Raw genomic sequence first — 16,601 nt, 5'->3', positions numbered from 1 at the left:
TATTAAGCCTAAGTTGTTAATAATATTATATTGTTAGTTAATTATTGATTGTTTGGTTTGTTACCCTTAAGAGTTGTCTTAAGCAAAATTCAAGACACAAGTATCTCATTATCTCAATGAATTTTAGGACACCTAATTTTGGAAATGGTGTAATGAAGTAAACTTAGTTTCCTCAAATAATTTTATTTGAACAGATTTTATTTTCGCAGTAATAAATTAAATAAATAAGGAACACAACAATAAATAAATAACAGATATAGTTAACAACACAGTCTGAATAATAACTACAATGGTATGTTATCTGTACGCTTGGTATGCAAGAGAGTGAGCATCTAAACTCCTGTCTCCTCCTCCTCCAGAAGACCAGCCTCCCCCACCTCCCCCTCCACCAGATGACCAGCCTCCTCCTCCTCCCCCTCCTGAAGAGGGCCATCCACCGCCTCCCCCTCCTGAGGAAGGCCATCCTGACATTCCACCCTTGCCCATCATCATTTTTAACTTCTTAAGAATTATTATCTTGGATATGGTGAGAGCCATTGTTGAGAAGATCAGAGCCTTTATTGCTGCGAGACTGCTTATACCCATGATGATTGGTCCAAACATGGCTGCCTTTCCCATCATCATCATGCATCCCATCATCATCATCTTTTTCATCCCCTTCATTTTTCCTCCTCCTTTCTTCTTCTTCATGCGACCTGTAACAAAAATGTTATGGTCATTTTTATTTTTATGAAGAACTCCATCTCCATGGAAGGAAGCAATATCAGATTCCTGTACTGGTCAATAATAGTAATTTTTAAATCAGACATTTTAAAATATTTTTATTTCAATATGGAAATATGGCATTTAATGATTAAACTAACTGCTCTGGAGATATAACCATACAATTTTACTTAACAGGACTTATTCAACTTTTCAGCATTATACTAATTAATGTATATATGCAGCTATCCCAATGGGTTACTAGCTCTTTTATATTGGCTGCAAGGAACTCTTTAGCAAAAGGTTTATTCATCACAAAATGGCGGCTGTTGAAACAAGATCAATATTGAAGCTTAAACGGCCTCCATTTTGTATAGCATGGAGGAATCATTATTAAAAAAAAATAGAGCACTTTGAGTTACGTATTCAGATTGCTCCATTTTCTGATAGTTATTACTAAAAAAGTTATTCTATACTAAATGCTAGCCGTTGAAAGGTTCAATATTGATTGTATTTCATCAGCCATCATTTTTTAATGAATAACGCTTATGAAGTGAGATTTTGAAGTATTGTATTCTAAATATTAAGGCATTTTAAATTATATGCATGTTGATCTAGACTATCATTTCCATGATCCTCATGGACTCCCCCGATGTAGGTGTGTGATGGTTATTGCACAAAAAGTTAAAATGGCTGTTTAAAAAATTGTAGATTTGATCTGTTTTAGTTAAAAATTCTAAAGTGCTTCCAGAAATTTTACACACTGTATATTGATATAATATACAAGACACTTGAATGTATTTTCCTAATATTTTTCTGTATACGATCATATCTAGATATCTAGTTTACCTGTAAAACTTTTAGAGACTTATTACCAGTTCTTAAGATTTTCCATCAGAATAATAAAATTACAAATTGCATAAATCTATAGATATAAAAATGAATGTTTGTGTTTGTCCTTTATGGAATCGCAAAATATTAGACAGACCATTATGAAAATTTGTATGTATACGTATTTTTCCATGGAGAAGGTTTATAAGCTATGCCCATTGATGTAACTCACCACCAAGCGGTGCTGCAAAAGATAAAAGGTTTCAAAGCGCACACTATAAACTGCAATTACGAGACAGTTACGTATATTACATAGCCAAACACTATTTGAAGGCGCTTAGTTATTTTGTCTTTAAGATACATTTCTGATTGAACTTAAAGTTTGAGTGTTAGACCACTTTATAATAAAGTACATGTACGTGCACAATGGCTATAAACATAAACATATATTCTTGATCGTGGCAACAAGGCAAACTCTACATCGGCGTTGTAAATATACTTCAATTAAACCAGAAGTTCACATACACGGGCAAAGCTTACGAAAAGCGTGCAAAGCCGCGGGAAACAGCTAGATATTCATAAATATCCTGAAGTTTCAGGTTGTATTGAAATATTTTTGAGGTTCTTAAAGAAATACTTATGCCACCTACACTAAACAAACACATTCAAAATTTGTTGGTTGATTAAGGTTTAAATAAATATTCATTAGTGTTGGAAAAATACATTATTAGGGATCATCTATAGTATCTTGTTTAATCTATAGAAAAATTACTAATACTAGTTAAAAAATGGAAAAATTAAAAGTGTTTTCGTTATTGTGTAAGGTATTCTCTACAATGGAAACAAATATTTTACACTCCTGGGTGTATTTGCAGAGTACATAGTTACCTGAGTGTAGCATTTAGTCAGTTATACTATTAGTGAGGCAGTGACTGGGATGCTTGAAATTTGTAAAAATAGACATATACAGTACGCGCGCTGAAGGTTCGGCTCCGAGTCAACCGAGCGGACTATGGCGGGGGACGGGTGGATTGCCCGATATAACAACTGTTCTGCAGACATCCGCCAATGTTTGGCCCGCTGCAGTCTGAATATTTATTGTCCCTGTTCTCAGGATTCTTTATACATCAGTGTTTCGTATTCATTCATCTGTCATAAAATTAGTGTATAAACAATACACCCCAAAACATTTTCTATTCGAATATAATACAATGAAATTCAACATAATTTCATTAAAGTTTAAACTTTTAGTTTATCACAGATCACCACTATGGCCTAAAGTGTTTTTTTTTTTTTTTTCAGAAATAAACTATTGCAAAGTGATTCAATGTTAAACTTTCAAATGGTATTGCCGTGTTGCATTTACGTGAATGGGCCATAAACTGTAGGGCAGCGGTGTCGGTGATACATTCCACTTCAGACTTAAGTTACGGCTAACCTAAACTATGTATCTGAAAAAAGTTAAATCTAAAATTAACTTCTGTTCATTCAGAAAAACTTTCCCGCTGGTGAAAGTTTCCTGACCAAATAATAAAAAAAATCCTCACATACAAACGTTTTTGGATCACAATTTTGGCACAGTTAATTTTAAAATTTATTTTATTGAAGAAAAGTAATAAAACATTGAAACTTAATACATCCATTAGCATTGGCATAAACAGGAAAATAGATCTGCGAAGTTTCAGAATTTTATTTGTACAGGAAGTTGGTCTAACCGTAAGTTGATTGTCGAGCGAGAATTAAACATTGCCGTCTGTGACGGATCATTGGAGAGTCAATGTTTTTATTTGGTTAGTAGGGCAACGACAGGGCCGAATCTTCAGCGCGCGTGCTGTACATCCTTGAGGATTACATTGCATATAAAAAAATAATAGAAGGGGTGTGCCCATTTAACTTATTGGAATTATCACCACAATCACCACATAGGCAACAATATCCAAGTTATCTTCCCAAACAGGAGAAATTTCCTTTTGACACCTTTCAAATACTCAGAGTTTTAACTCTCAAACTGGCAGTATTGTTTTCCTCAGTTGGCAGGCCATTTTTGAGTGTTTTGTACCCGTACTTAAAACATTTAGTAAAAAAATATGTATTTGTAAAATGTACATTTTATGTAGTTTCAGAAAATATATAATGGTATCTAGGTTCTCTTTAAGAAAATTTATATATATTGTAAAAACCACAAAAAGTACACGATTGGCTAAATTTGTTACTATGGGGACAATTATTTTCAAAAATGTACAAAAAATAAAATTCTTACAAATGTTTCCAAAATATACAAAAATTTAGAGAGTTATATGCACTATAAAACAATAAATACAATTATTTTATTACTGATTGTTATTATGATTGAAACATGATTTCTAAATCATTTTATTTTTGAAAAGTGGTATGGCGTACCTAAATTTGTTACTTTAAATACGATTATTTTTGAAAATTAAAAAACATTTTTAATTTTATGCTTGATATTAAAAAAATATACCTAAATTTAGCGTATAACCTAAAACAAAGCTAATAAATCAACATTATAAACTATACTCATGACATATCACTAATTTTCAAAATGGCTAGATGAAGACAAACTTTCTGTCAAAATTTGTGATGTTGCTGTGGCATCATTGTTACCAAAACAGCAAAACCATCCTATTGAAATCAACCATTTTGTCTGTTTGAAATGGTATATAAATGGTAGTAGTTTTGATTTATGTATTATACGAACTGTCAAAGTACGTGCATGTCAGATTGACTATAATGTCAATTGCCACTTGTAAAACAATTTAGATCGACATTATATTGTCGATTGTCGGTTCGAGGGTTAATTTACTTTGGATAAAGTTTAAACTGGTTATATGTATTCAGTTTGCTGTTAAAATGTGTAATTTACTTGATATTTAATTGAACAAAGTTATAACTTTTTAATACAACCAAATTATTATATGAAAAAGTCAGTTTTGCTCAGATAAGTTTTGTTTGTGACAAAATTGTAAATAAGAAACTAAATTTTGTCTCACTTGAAGACATCTTCTCACAAGTCATTTTTCCAAAACTTTTGAGTGGCGAGACCATCTGGAGTGCTTATGAATGCCCGAGTGCCTTTGTTGGTCAAGGCATCAGTAGTTCATGCTTTGTTTTATGTTGCTTGATTACTGCATTAATACTATAGAATAATAGGAAAAATAATAGTAACATGTGTGAATTTTTACACTTGCCATTAACAATAATCAACTCATTAAAAACATTGTAATTATGCACTGGTTTTAAAAATAGGAACCTACAGCTAATTATTATTCGTTTATGGTTATAAAAAAATTATATTGCATTATATATATATATATAAATAAAAATTGCTGCTTTAAATATATATATATATATATATATATATATATATATTTAAAGCAGCAATTTTACTTTCCTAAATTGTTTACTTTTACAAAGGTGGTTGATTCATTGTCTAATCTTTAAGTATCTTAATACATTGATATGGATACTTTATTGATCTAAATGGCTTCGGAAATGCTAATAAAAATGCAAACTTTAAAAGAAAAAAATATTACTCTGCAGACTTTTTGTAGGCCTTTTTGAAATTTACAATTCCGTAATACATTATTTTGTTATAAGTCGTAAGGTTTAGTCAGTGTTAGCAATAAAAGCACTCAAAAATCAACTTTCGCATTACACATACTTTTATCTACTTTCTATCATTAAAATATGGATGTATCATACCTAGGAACCTGCCCTAGTTCATAACAAAGCCGAAAGTAAAAACCATATCAAAATTCGAAGAGTAATTTAGAAAATGTCAATGCACAAACAGACCAACACAAAAAGCAACTTTAATTTATACTATGTATTGAAGTGTTATCAACAGTTGCCTGACAAATCCTTGTTGTTGGAATCATATTGTTATAATTCATAATTCCCATAACTTATACTGCAGTTGTCCTATTACAAATATAAGTAGTTGATTGAGAAGTATAAATATGAGCTTAATGCACAATACATCAAAACATCAGTATTCAGGACATCATTAAGGTCTCGGGGTATCGTCACCTGACATGATTCAGGAGACCAATAGGATAAAGTGTGAAATTGTTATGGAAATATGAGAACACTGAGAAAATGTATACATTTTTTGCTGTTCAAATTGCAGCAATATTATGATATTTTATTGAGTTTTTTACAATTTACAATTGTACAATTTAATTTGCAACCAGTAAATCAAGCTAAACCATCAAAATTGTAATAGGCCCACGTATGGCCAAAATGGATGTATCAAGTAATGGTGTAACAAGTCTCTAATGACTAGGTTTAATGTAATGAAACTATCGGCTTTGTTTACTGGAAGGTTATAGGTAAGTAAAAAATAATGTATTTGATGATAGGATTTTCATTTTGTAATTCTGTTTGGATTGGTGTTATTGAAGAGTTACAATGCAAAGAGCTGGGAGTCAATGCAATGGAACTTGAGGAGTTTTATATACCAACAGGTGATACAATTTAGAAGCCAAGGTTAAACATGAAAAACTTAGAACCCTAAGAAATAAATTGTATTTAGTTTCAAGGAGAGACATTCAGAGAGAGACAGGTTATTTTAATGCATTATAAATCTAATGCTCTACTTAAAAACTTAGAACCCTAAGAACTAAATTGTATTTAGTTTCAAGGAGAGACATTCGGAGAGAGACAGGTTATTTTAATGCATTATAAATCTAATGCTCTACTTAAAAACACTTTGTTGAGGTAGGAAGTTCAATACAATTGTATCGTCTTAAATTTTAAGCTCATGTCCAATTTTCTTTATTTAACAAAATTTAAAAAAATATTACACTTGATTTTCACAAAACATTAAATATCAAAAATTAGGTTTTGATATGACAAATAATATTCTATATCTGAAATAAAAATAGTTAGAAAGTAAGAAAAACAAGAAAATACAAAGTGATATTACTCTTTTTATTGATAAACGAAATTTTGATCTGGTTTGTGATAAAGAACTAGAATGATATTCTTGAGGATACATGAAGAAACAATTATGCTGTTAATGACTAATGTGTTTGAAGATTACATTTTTAAAGAAAAGGAATGTCCGATCACCCTTTTAGCCTTTTTATGCTCAGTCACGTGGACTACTGGCCTGTGCTAGAATCTTATCGAACACAATAGGAAAGAGAGTTGATATAGTTGAAAGTCGAGTCGATGTTGAATTAGAAAATGTGTCTAAAAGTGTATATTTATGGCCATTGTAATTTACTCCTGTATTAGTATTTTTTTTGTGTCATTGTTTTTTGCCTTGTTTTCCCAATCAAGAAGATAACACAGATATATACATAACACAGGGCTGAGAAGTCTACTTCTGCCAAAAGACAACTATATGGGTTTTATAACAGTCTTTAAAGTTTATAGTAAAAGTTAGACAATAGACGGAACTATGTCTTTGATATCTGCATTGCAGTACTGACCAAGCACTGCATACTTAATATTTGCTAAAATGTACAGTTTAAAGTACATTTTTTCTAAAACTTATTTTATCTGGATGTATTTTAATGTGTGCTCAACAGCAGTTACAGAATAGGTTGAAATAAGAAGTATTGTCACAATCAGCTTACTCTATGCTTTCAAAAGTATAAATGTAAACAAATTTAAAATAGTGATTAAATTAATTAAACATATTTTTGTGCTGTCATAAAACAGTACGGTATTTAAACAGACCATTTGATTACATGTAACAAGCTCATTCAATTAATAATATTTGTTTGTTGTAATGCAACTTTAGGGACAAAGAATAGATTTTTGCAACTTCAGAGACTAGGGGGGTGTAGCCCAAGGAGATTTTTGAAATAAGAATACAGTACCTTAACCAGGGACTCTAACAATGTCCATGTCAAATTTGAGTATAATCAGTCCAGTAGTTTTTATGTGATTCTAAAACACACACACAAGCACACAGACATACACCATTAAATTGTTGTACTATTTCTTTCTATAGGGATCTTCAATCTCTATAACTTAGAATTTTTAACTCTTTGAATTTGTTGAAATTTTGAAGCCAATATTATTTACTTACAAATTATCAACCTCTTCATTTGAAAATTTTAACCGTAAAGTGAAATATTAGCGAAATCAAACTTCAACATTGGTAAAAATAATTTTTTGGACAATTTGACTTGTTTAACTTACATATGTAAGTACTGGGCATATTTGTATAATTGTACTGGGGGACTAGTTTATAATTGTACTGGGCTATGACTTTAAAGTATAAAAGAAGAAAAATGGATAGGAAAGACGATGCCAAAAGTCGTTGCAAAGATTTTATTTCAACGCATTTTTGCATGGTAGTACTCTAGCTCACTGGAGGCCCTACTTTCCAGCGGCTTATACAAAGCGCCAATTTCAAATTTATTAATACTATACTGATACTGCCAAAAACTAGTAATAATTAATTATAAACATATAACGTTAATAGCAATATAATATAAAGTGGGTAAATCATGCTAACAGTCGTAGATCAATAACAAGAACTGTAAATTACATTATATAATTAATAGCAATTGAATCCCATGAATTTTTTTAATAGCTGATAATTTGATACTAATACTGCAATATAAATCTTCAGCCAATTAGAAAAGTGGTATCATAACTAGGGCTCCTTTTGGTGTAGTACCGAACTAGTGCATGCAACCTAAGAAGAATTGAATGATGGCCCCTGCACCGTATTAAAAAAAACGTGTTTATCCTGGAAACATTGTTAGCCAAAGTTCTGTTATTGCCACTATTTATATTACTTGGCAATGAATAAAAGTGCATTAAAAATCATTTGATAATTTTCGCAAAACAATAATATAATGTAGATGAATTTGAATTTGGCGAGTTTTAGTATTATGGAAATAGAATCACTGGGAGGTTACTACTACATGAAAGTGTATAATGTCAAAATTTTTGAACGGACTTTTAATGTGGTGTTTCCACTCTTATGTTTTTCATTTTTTACTCTTTGGGCAATGTACAAAAATCTTAGTAATGTTATAAATGTGAAAGTGCCTTTGTTTGTTTGTTTTGTTTTCACGAGTAAACTACTCAACCGATTGTACTGAAATTGTACATGGACATTCTTGCGTTTTCTGGGATGAATATAGGCCTATTCTTATTTTGAGAAATCCTCCGGGCTACGTCCCACTGGTTTTTAAAGTAGTAAAAATCCCATCTTGGTCTCTAAAGTGGTGTAATATTAAATGAATGAATCTGTCAAATGTAATCAACTGTTCTGTATAAACATTGTTTATTATTTTCAATTTGCTTACATCTACAGTGAGCAAATTTTCTAATAAGTAACCACGTTTTTAATGCTGTTTTAGATTTCAGTTAAGTAAGTACTAATATACTTATAAAAAATATAAAAGTTGGAATGGTCTTTTGAACTAATGTACCAATCCCAGCTCTAAATGTTCCACAATATTAAACAACTTTTAAAATAAATTTCAACACTGATCTAAAACCCATCTTAGTTTTCTTTTGATAGAAGTAGGCTTCTCTGATCTGTGCTATTTATTTTCTTGATTGGTAAACAAAACAAAATCAACTATGGAACAAAACATACTAAGTAAATTACACTTGCCATAATTATAAACTTTTTGACGTATTTTTTTGATTGTGGCAATGCAAACTCAAAATGGGCGTTGGAAAATAATTCATTCGAACCAGCAGTGGTCATGCATAAACGTGCAATACCTACTAAATTGCGTGCAGAGCAGCAGGTAACTGTTTGCAGTGCAGATGTAAGGGACGGTGTAGTCAAAATTTTACTATATATTTAAAGACTGTTATGAAACCTATTAAATTGTCTTCTAATAAAAGTAGCTTTGGAACAAAAAACTAAGACCGGAGTAAATTTAAATGACCATAAATATACAATTTTTAACATATTTTGTTGATTGCGGGAAGAAGGCAAACTCTACATTGGAGTCTGAAATGTAATAATTCACTCGAACCAGAAAGTGCTCATACGTGCAAAATCAGCAAAATTGCGTGAGAAGCCGCGGGTAACTGCTATTGTTGTAGACAGATGAATTTCTGGCAAGTGATGTTTGGAAGGAAGTGGGGTAATTTGAACCACACTCGAAATAACTGTACTTGTATGGATGTTAAAAAATAACACAAAACAACATGTTGGTAAACTAATTTAGGGGAAAATTTAGTGTACCTTCCCATTTATCAGGAAAAGATTATAACTGGTATTGAAGATATAACTATGTAAGATTTTGATAAGAAAACTATAAAGGATGGTGATAAATATGGGAAATGTAGTATACATTTTTGATGCTAACTTATAAAATTGAGACCTAAACATCGGTTTAGAGCCTAAAACAGCGTTTATATTCAACCTACGCCTCGTTTCTATGGGGCAGCCCTTGAAAAGTCGTTGGAAAATTGAATAAACAAGAATTTGTTAATTTGAATATACTGAATATACTTTTAAAAGCAGACAACACGGACATATAGGTAAATAATGCAATTTGGACAATCCTTTGAAAAAGGCCTAATGTAGTTTTTTATTACAGTGGGGATAGATTTAAATAAAGAGCGGGGTTGCATACGTAGAAAATGATGGAAGGGTGACACATGTATACTAGGGACAGTATGAACATATGTGTGATTGGGTAAGCTTACAAAAAATTATTAGAATGTACACTAAAAAAATCTATCTTTATATAAGAACTAATATATCTTTATATATTAGTAATATTTCACAAAATCTGCGCAGCTAGTTTTAGACTAACACATCAAATCCACTAATTTCACAAGTCATTTTCCCACGCATTGAATGCCGGCCTTAAATAAGAAACATGAATAATTCGCATTTCTAATGGCGATACAACACAACACTGTCAATAGTACCCGCCAGTCACGCTATGATGAGTCACGTTTTAGCGCGGCAAACGCTTCACTAAGAGCACTCTAATCGTTATGGCTCTTTTATTGCTTGAAAGTAACGCACACTTACTTCGGAAGTTTGGCATCCAACTGTGTATTTCACGAGTACAATCTCTGATGCTTACTGACGGATTTACTTATCTTTCTATTGTCGTTGTCTAAATGCAATAAACATATCAACGTTGGCATACTTTGTCTAAACAACTGCCCAGGACCGGAGGCAGCTAGAGTATCTCCTATATACATCTTCGATTGGTGTCGGCGTCCTTTTTTTTTTCAAGGCAACCGTCGATCCGCACTCATCATCTCCATTAACATCATCTGAAGAGAGTGGTAGTAAAATGCTCTCACTTTACTATCGATGTTTTGTTTCCTGTAGACTAAGCTATCTGTGGTGGCACACGTACCTGTATAGTTACTCTATGTCGATTAAGTAATTATTGCTTACATAGAGGGCGTGGCAGACATGACATTAATTTGTGGGAAACCGTCATTCATTGTTTCTACAGATTTGATGATGCCTACGAGGCATGATCCATCTGGGACTTCAGTATCTGTGAGAAGGTGTTTGTCGTTTATTATGCTTCTTTCGTAGGCATACTTTGGGTTTAATGGCATTGCCATAGGTAGAAGGATGCAATGTCCTAGCTCTGGTTCCATCACATTTTATTGGATAGCAAGACAATTATTTTTGTTCTTAAAAAGTTCTAATTTATCCAGCTAGCTAACTTTCGAGATATCAGCATCACTTAAATGGTAGTCATCACGATACAACGTACGTCTCAGTGCATATGTTAAGCAAACTCAATCATTTATAACTTTTGTTGATGACTGCTGAAAATGTTGCGTCAGCTTCAACTTTAAGCCACATCTCTCTCTAGTTGCAAGGTTTTTGTCGAGAATCACTTTAACATGACTAACATTTTTGTAGATTTAGGAGTGTTAATTTTGGTTTTGTCGTCATAGATTGCAGAGTTCTTAATAACTTTGTTTCTCACGTATCGAGTGCTTAGGGGACTCACTATTAGGGCCTTCCAGACAGCTTTGAATTTGTTCTTGTACGGTGTAACAAGATGAAGTGCCCGGAGTTGCTTCTCTGCGTGGTGAAATAATTTGCTTTCTTTCCCATGAGTGGAGATGGTGTCAATTGAAAATAATTATACATGCCATAACACTTCCTTTATTCCACCTCTCCATTTTCTCGCTTGTATTCATTTATATTATCGGAAATGTTAAAACAACCTGTACCTGTTCATTCCTTTCAGTAATCTTAAAATGCAATAATGAAATAGTTTTTTTTATTTTTTATTTTAAACTCAATTTTGTTCACAGCCTTTCAAGATATATTTTCTGTAGGTAGAGCAAATAGAACATATTTTGTTCCGTGCACCTGGAGTAAGCATTGGAAGCAGAATTTAGAGACATCTTATAATCAGACTCATAATCATCTATGATAATTTTCTTAAATTATATTTAGTTAAGTAAAATCGTATAGAAATACATCACTCATTGAAGTTAAAACTCATGCAATTACTGTCAAATATTCAGTTTTTATCTAAATTTGTCTAAATACACTTAAGATTTTTTTTATTTCTAGTAGAGTGTTCAAAAAGTTTTAGTGTACATGCTATTAGGTAAGTTGTCTTTAAGAGTTACAACTTTCAAACGAAAAATGTCCTAACCAAGATATAGTTGCACCATCTTAACCAAAGACACGCTCGGTGTTTAATGATGGGAAGGCAAGGATACTAACCGAGTCATGTTAGAGTGACTGATGGATTTGGGAACATTCGCAGTAATTAGACTAGCTATGGATCCTAGATTTTGATTCCAAAGAAAATACACCACAAACCTTGACTTATTTGACAAATAATATATATTTGTAGAAAGATAAAGTTATACCCTGATATCGTCATGGGTATGAATCAGCATAGTGTTTTATCAATTAGTAGTTTTATATGAATTATTAAAGAAATTAATAATTTTGGCGATTTGTGGGTTTAGCGTTTACTTCTTCAATAGTTAGGTGAAAACGAATTGAACGAATTCGTTAACTCCTAATTATTATTACATCTGATTCTGCCGGAGACAGAAAGAAGAGAAAGAGGAAGAGTGCTAATGATGGGTTAACCAAAAGAACACGATCGGTCACGGAGCAGGATGTTCGATGTACAGCTTCGAGCGGCCGTAACCTTTCTAATCGTGGCAGGGCAGAGGTGAGCACGAAGTGGGAAAATTGGTTCAATCGGTAGAGATAGTTTTTATCTGCCCATGTCAATACATAAACATTATTCCATGTTATGCCGTCTCATAGTGTAAATGAGAGAGCCGGTGGCGCAGGTTCAAATCCTGTCTTTGACCGTTGTACTTTTTATGAGTACTGTTGATCCTTTAATGTACCGACTCTCCTTTATAACGTTTGATAAGACGCAGGTCGGTGATCAATGAGGACGGGCTGAATAAGGCTAGAAAGGGAATTTGGCCTCTGTTTTGAACACAAGAATGTGCATTCTTATATAAATGATGTCATTAATTGAAAGTCATTGTTGAAATATTACAATATTTTCTCTAAGTAGATTATTGGATGAATATAAATCCATAAAAACGACAACAAAATATTGAAGAAGCCATTGCCGTGCAAGAATCACAATCTTAAATTGCTATTTTTGCGTATAATACTTTGACGTAAGGTCCGCTGTAGAAAATTTATATTTCTCTCGACGGTCTCTAATTTAGTTTTATATCCAAATTACAAGGATTTTAAATTCTAAAATTTTGAGTTAAGTGAATTTTTTACGATCATCTGAGTTATTAAAGTTGGGAACATTTATCTGTAAATTATAAATTATTTTCTATTTAAGTGTTGATATTACATACCACCAAGCGAATCAGTAACAAAATAATGTGTTAGATTTAAAGAAGTTAACATTCTCCATTATTGACATATATATTATTGTTTCAATATCATGCAAATAAAATTTTTAAATTAATGCGTGATGAGGTCTAAAACTGTTTTCCTTGGTATAGTTTCCAGCTCGTTCTAGAATGATGTACATAGTCCCACAGCTATATATTTTTAGTATCTACGCAAATAAAAGTCACACAAAGCTGCTCATACTCGATTGTAATACTCGATTACTACAATACTGGTACTTCATGCTCATGTTTACAAAGAGCATCTTCAGAGACGCACTATTGTTACATTTGATCATTTTAGAGCATAGAGTTATTATTTCAATTCCATCAGAATTAAATTTTCATAGTAGAATACGATAACCAGAGCTACCACCCGCGGGAGATTTGCAGGGTCAAATACCCCGTCTACCAATCTCAAGTGTGGGAACTGAATTTATAAAAGTGGTAAATTTTGCGAGTACCACCTCTATCACCATCCCTTTACCAAAACGTTTCAGTTTATATTGTTCGGGTAATGTTAAAACCGATAGAATATGGATAAAGCAACTCTTAATTTGTTGTAGTTAAAGTACAGTTTCTTAATAAAGATGTTATTAATAATCCGTCAAGTTTACTCTTCATTATTAAACAATTCTACTGCGCGACCTGTTTCTGTTTTATTTTGAATATGTCTGAAAATTACTGGAATCTTTGAAAATATTCGGGGATATTGAAGATGAAGTATTTTTATTTATGTGAGTACGGGGCAAATGTAACTTAGTATTTACTAAGTTTAATGGAATTACTAATTTATTCATTCTAAATTAAACATGTTTTATATTAAACTGCAGAATCGACCAAACTATACAGCTATAGGTAAATGTATAGGGGTGCAGGTTAATTTTTACAACGTATAGGACAACATGAACTTAAGTGACCAAGTAACATGAAGAGATAATTAACTGAAACAAAGACGTTTCGCTAGGGAAACAAGTAACCTGTATAGTCAAATAATTTGGTATAACATTTACAAAGCCATTGCAACGTTAGTTATAGTTATGCTGCATGATTGTGTTGTAATTTTTGTAATTAGTAGTTTTTACCCACTTATGTAATACGTACTTATGTAATATGACATATAATATGCATGGTATGGCAGAAATTTTACATGTGTGTTACATATCAAATTATATCAGTCTATAAACTTAAAGTAATTGATTATTGGAACTATATTTAAGTTTTAGGCTCTGACAGACTTTAATCACCAAAACATTTCAGGTTTTCGCGATAAAATATCTATTAAAGGTAGCCATTCAATTATATAAACAAATATTTCTTTAAGAATATTGAGATGTTTTATATCCTCGCTAAAATAATAGTTTAGATCGTTTCTGTAGTGTATGCTGTCGTTTGCATTGCTTTCCTCTACACAGTTTTAGGCAATAAATTCTAGGCATAAAATAATAAAGTAGTAAAGTTTGAACTTTCTAGGTATCCTAAGCTAAAGGCTCAACTGAATTAAACATTTCTAGTCAATTGTTATTCTAAGGAAAGTGCTCAGCCAGTGAATAAGTCAGCCAGTTCAGCTTCATTAAAATAGCTTTATATATTACAATCTCACGAGTAACTTTAACGCCTGGTTAGACAAAATAGGTACTTAATTGCGACTTCCACTAATTTTTAATCTAATGCTAGTTTCGGTAATCTCAAAATTGTATGTACACAAAAACAATTCAGTTCAAATAATTTTTATAAATCTATTTTGCCTACTCTAAATTAGTTATGTTATTGTTTTAATTTTGATGAATTTATGGATGGTTATTCAAAATGCTATTAAGTAATACAAAAATATATTTATTAAAATTAACGTGTGCACTGGTACTTACCCTCTTCCACTTCAAAATTTTCTCCGATTCTGAAATCCAGTACTGAAGTAGCTCTCCCACCTTCACCCGGGATTGTAGGAATCGTCACCCTGATCACGTGGTCCTCGAAGAACTCATCGATGGAAGTGTCGATCATACCTCTGAGGGTCTTCTCATCATCAATCTTCCTGGCCAACAGTGTGTCCTCCGTTAAGGACTGTCGAGCTTCTTTGGCGGTTCGTACGACAGACAGGAAGTTTCCGATAAGGTTGAACTTGGCCATCCTTCCCAGGCGGTCTATGAAGACAAGGATCTTCCTCTGGAGGCAGGGGAAGGACAGATTTAACAGACAGTCCGTGTAGACCCCGGAGAGTGCGGTGTTGGGGTCCTCATCAGCCTTCTCCAGTGCAGCATGGGGACTGTCCACCTCGTTGGCAGAATCGATAGAATTCAACTTCACAGAGCTGAAGAATCTCTGCTGTCGATTGCTGAGGATGTGAAAGTCTCCAAATTCAGTCTTTTTGTCTCCATTATCGTTTACTTTTGTATTGACCACTTTGTCAATCGAGGAATCTAAAATCGCGGAGTGGACTTCCGTGATTACTATGAAGATAGCGAACACTTTTAGTTTCAGTTCCCCCATGTCAGGATGTTATCGCGATCTGCTATGGACTCACTGGCATGCTGGCTAGTGCACGTGTGGTACGATGGTCCAATGTTTTATACGAGGGCCGGCGGCGGTGAGGTGGGAGGAGGGAAGTGGGCTAGCGGTGGCGCGGTGCGGAGAGCGGGAACTTCGCGATCTATACGCCAACTCTTCTCATTACCAACATCTCACCGGTGATATTCAAATATCACGAGTTGCCGCTGACGCCCCAGTTTGACAGCTGCAAGTCACAAGCTTCGAGTCACTTTCGCTGACTCGGCGTCTCTCGCTTCGATTGTTTACTTTATTACGTTTGGCCTTCGTGACTGATCTGGATGGAGAGCAACCGAACCTGGAGTTCTAGTAGGTCCAAGAAGGTAACTAAATAAATGTTGATAATGGGTACTCATATTTTGGACCATATGGCGTGTTTTGTCACTAAAAGGAATAAATAATAAAAGAGGATGTCGTGTGACCACTTGTTCGTTGGTTCGATTAATTACGGGTTACATTCTATACGCACGAAAGCTAATAACGCACTTATAATAAGTACAGGGCAGTTATGTAAATGATATACACGTATCTATTTGACACAAATAATTAGGCAACCAGGGGATATATAGATTAATTTAAACAGTTTATATTATATAGATGCTGTGCTAAAACGAAGTATGAATTTATCTTACATGTAATCATCATGATATGACGATCACAAAAGCCCATATGATGAAAAA

The 16,601-nt window shown here is 32.9% G+C and overlaps 1 protein-coding gene across 1 annotated transcript; it reads right to left on the bottom strand.

The window, feature by feature from the left end:
• Positions 1-177: 177 nt before the first annotated feature.
• Positions 178-15,905, bottom strand: LOC124359695. Its single transcript, XM_046812642.1, has 2 exons — positions 15,243-15,905; positions 178-695 (listed from the first exon to the last, which is right to left on the bottom strand). Exons 1-2 carry the CDS (start codon positions 15,862-15,864, stop codon positions 298-300), a joined length of 1,020 nt encoding a protein of 339 aa, XP_046668598.1. The 5' UTR covers positions 15,865-15,905; the 3' UTR covers positions 178-297.
• Positions 15,906-16,601: the final 696 nt, after the last annotated feature.

Source organism: Homalodisca vitripennis, chromosome 4 (assembly GCF_021130785.1).
Source record: "Homalodisca vitripennis isolate AUS2020 chromosome 4, UT_GWSS_2.1, whole genome shotgun sequence".
Lineage (NCBI taxonomy): Eukaryota > Metazoa > Arthropoda > Insecta > Hemiptera > Cicadellidae > Homalodisca > Homalodisca vitripennis.
This window is presented reverse-complemented; position numbering and strand designations above follow the sequence as displayed.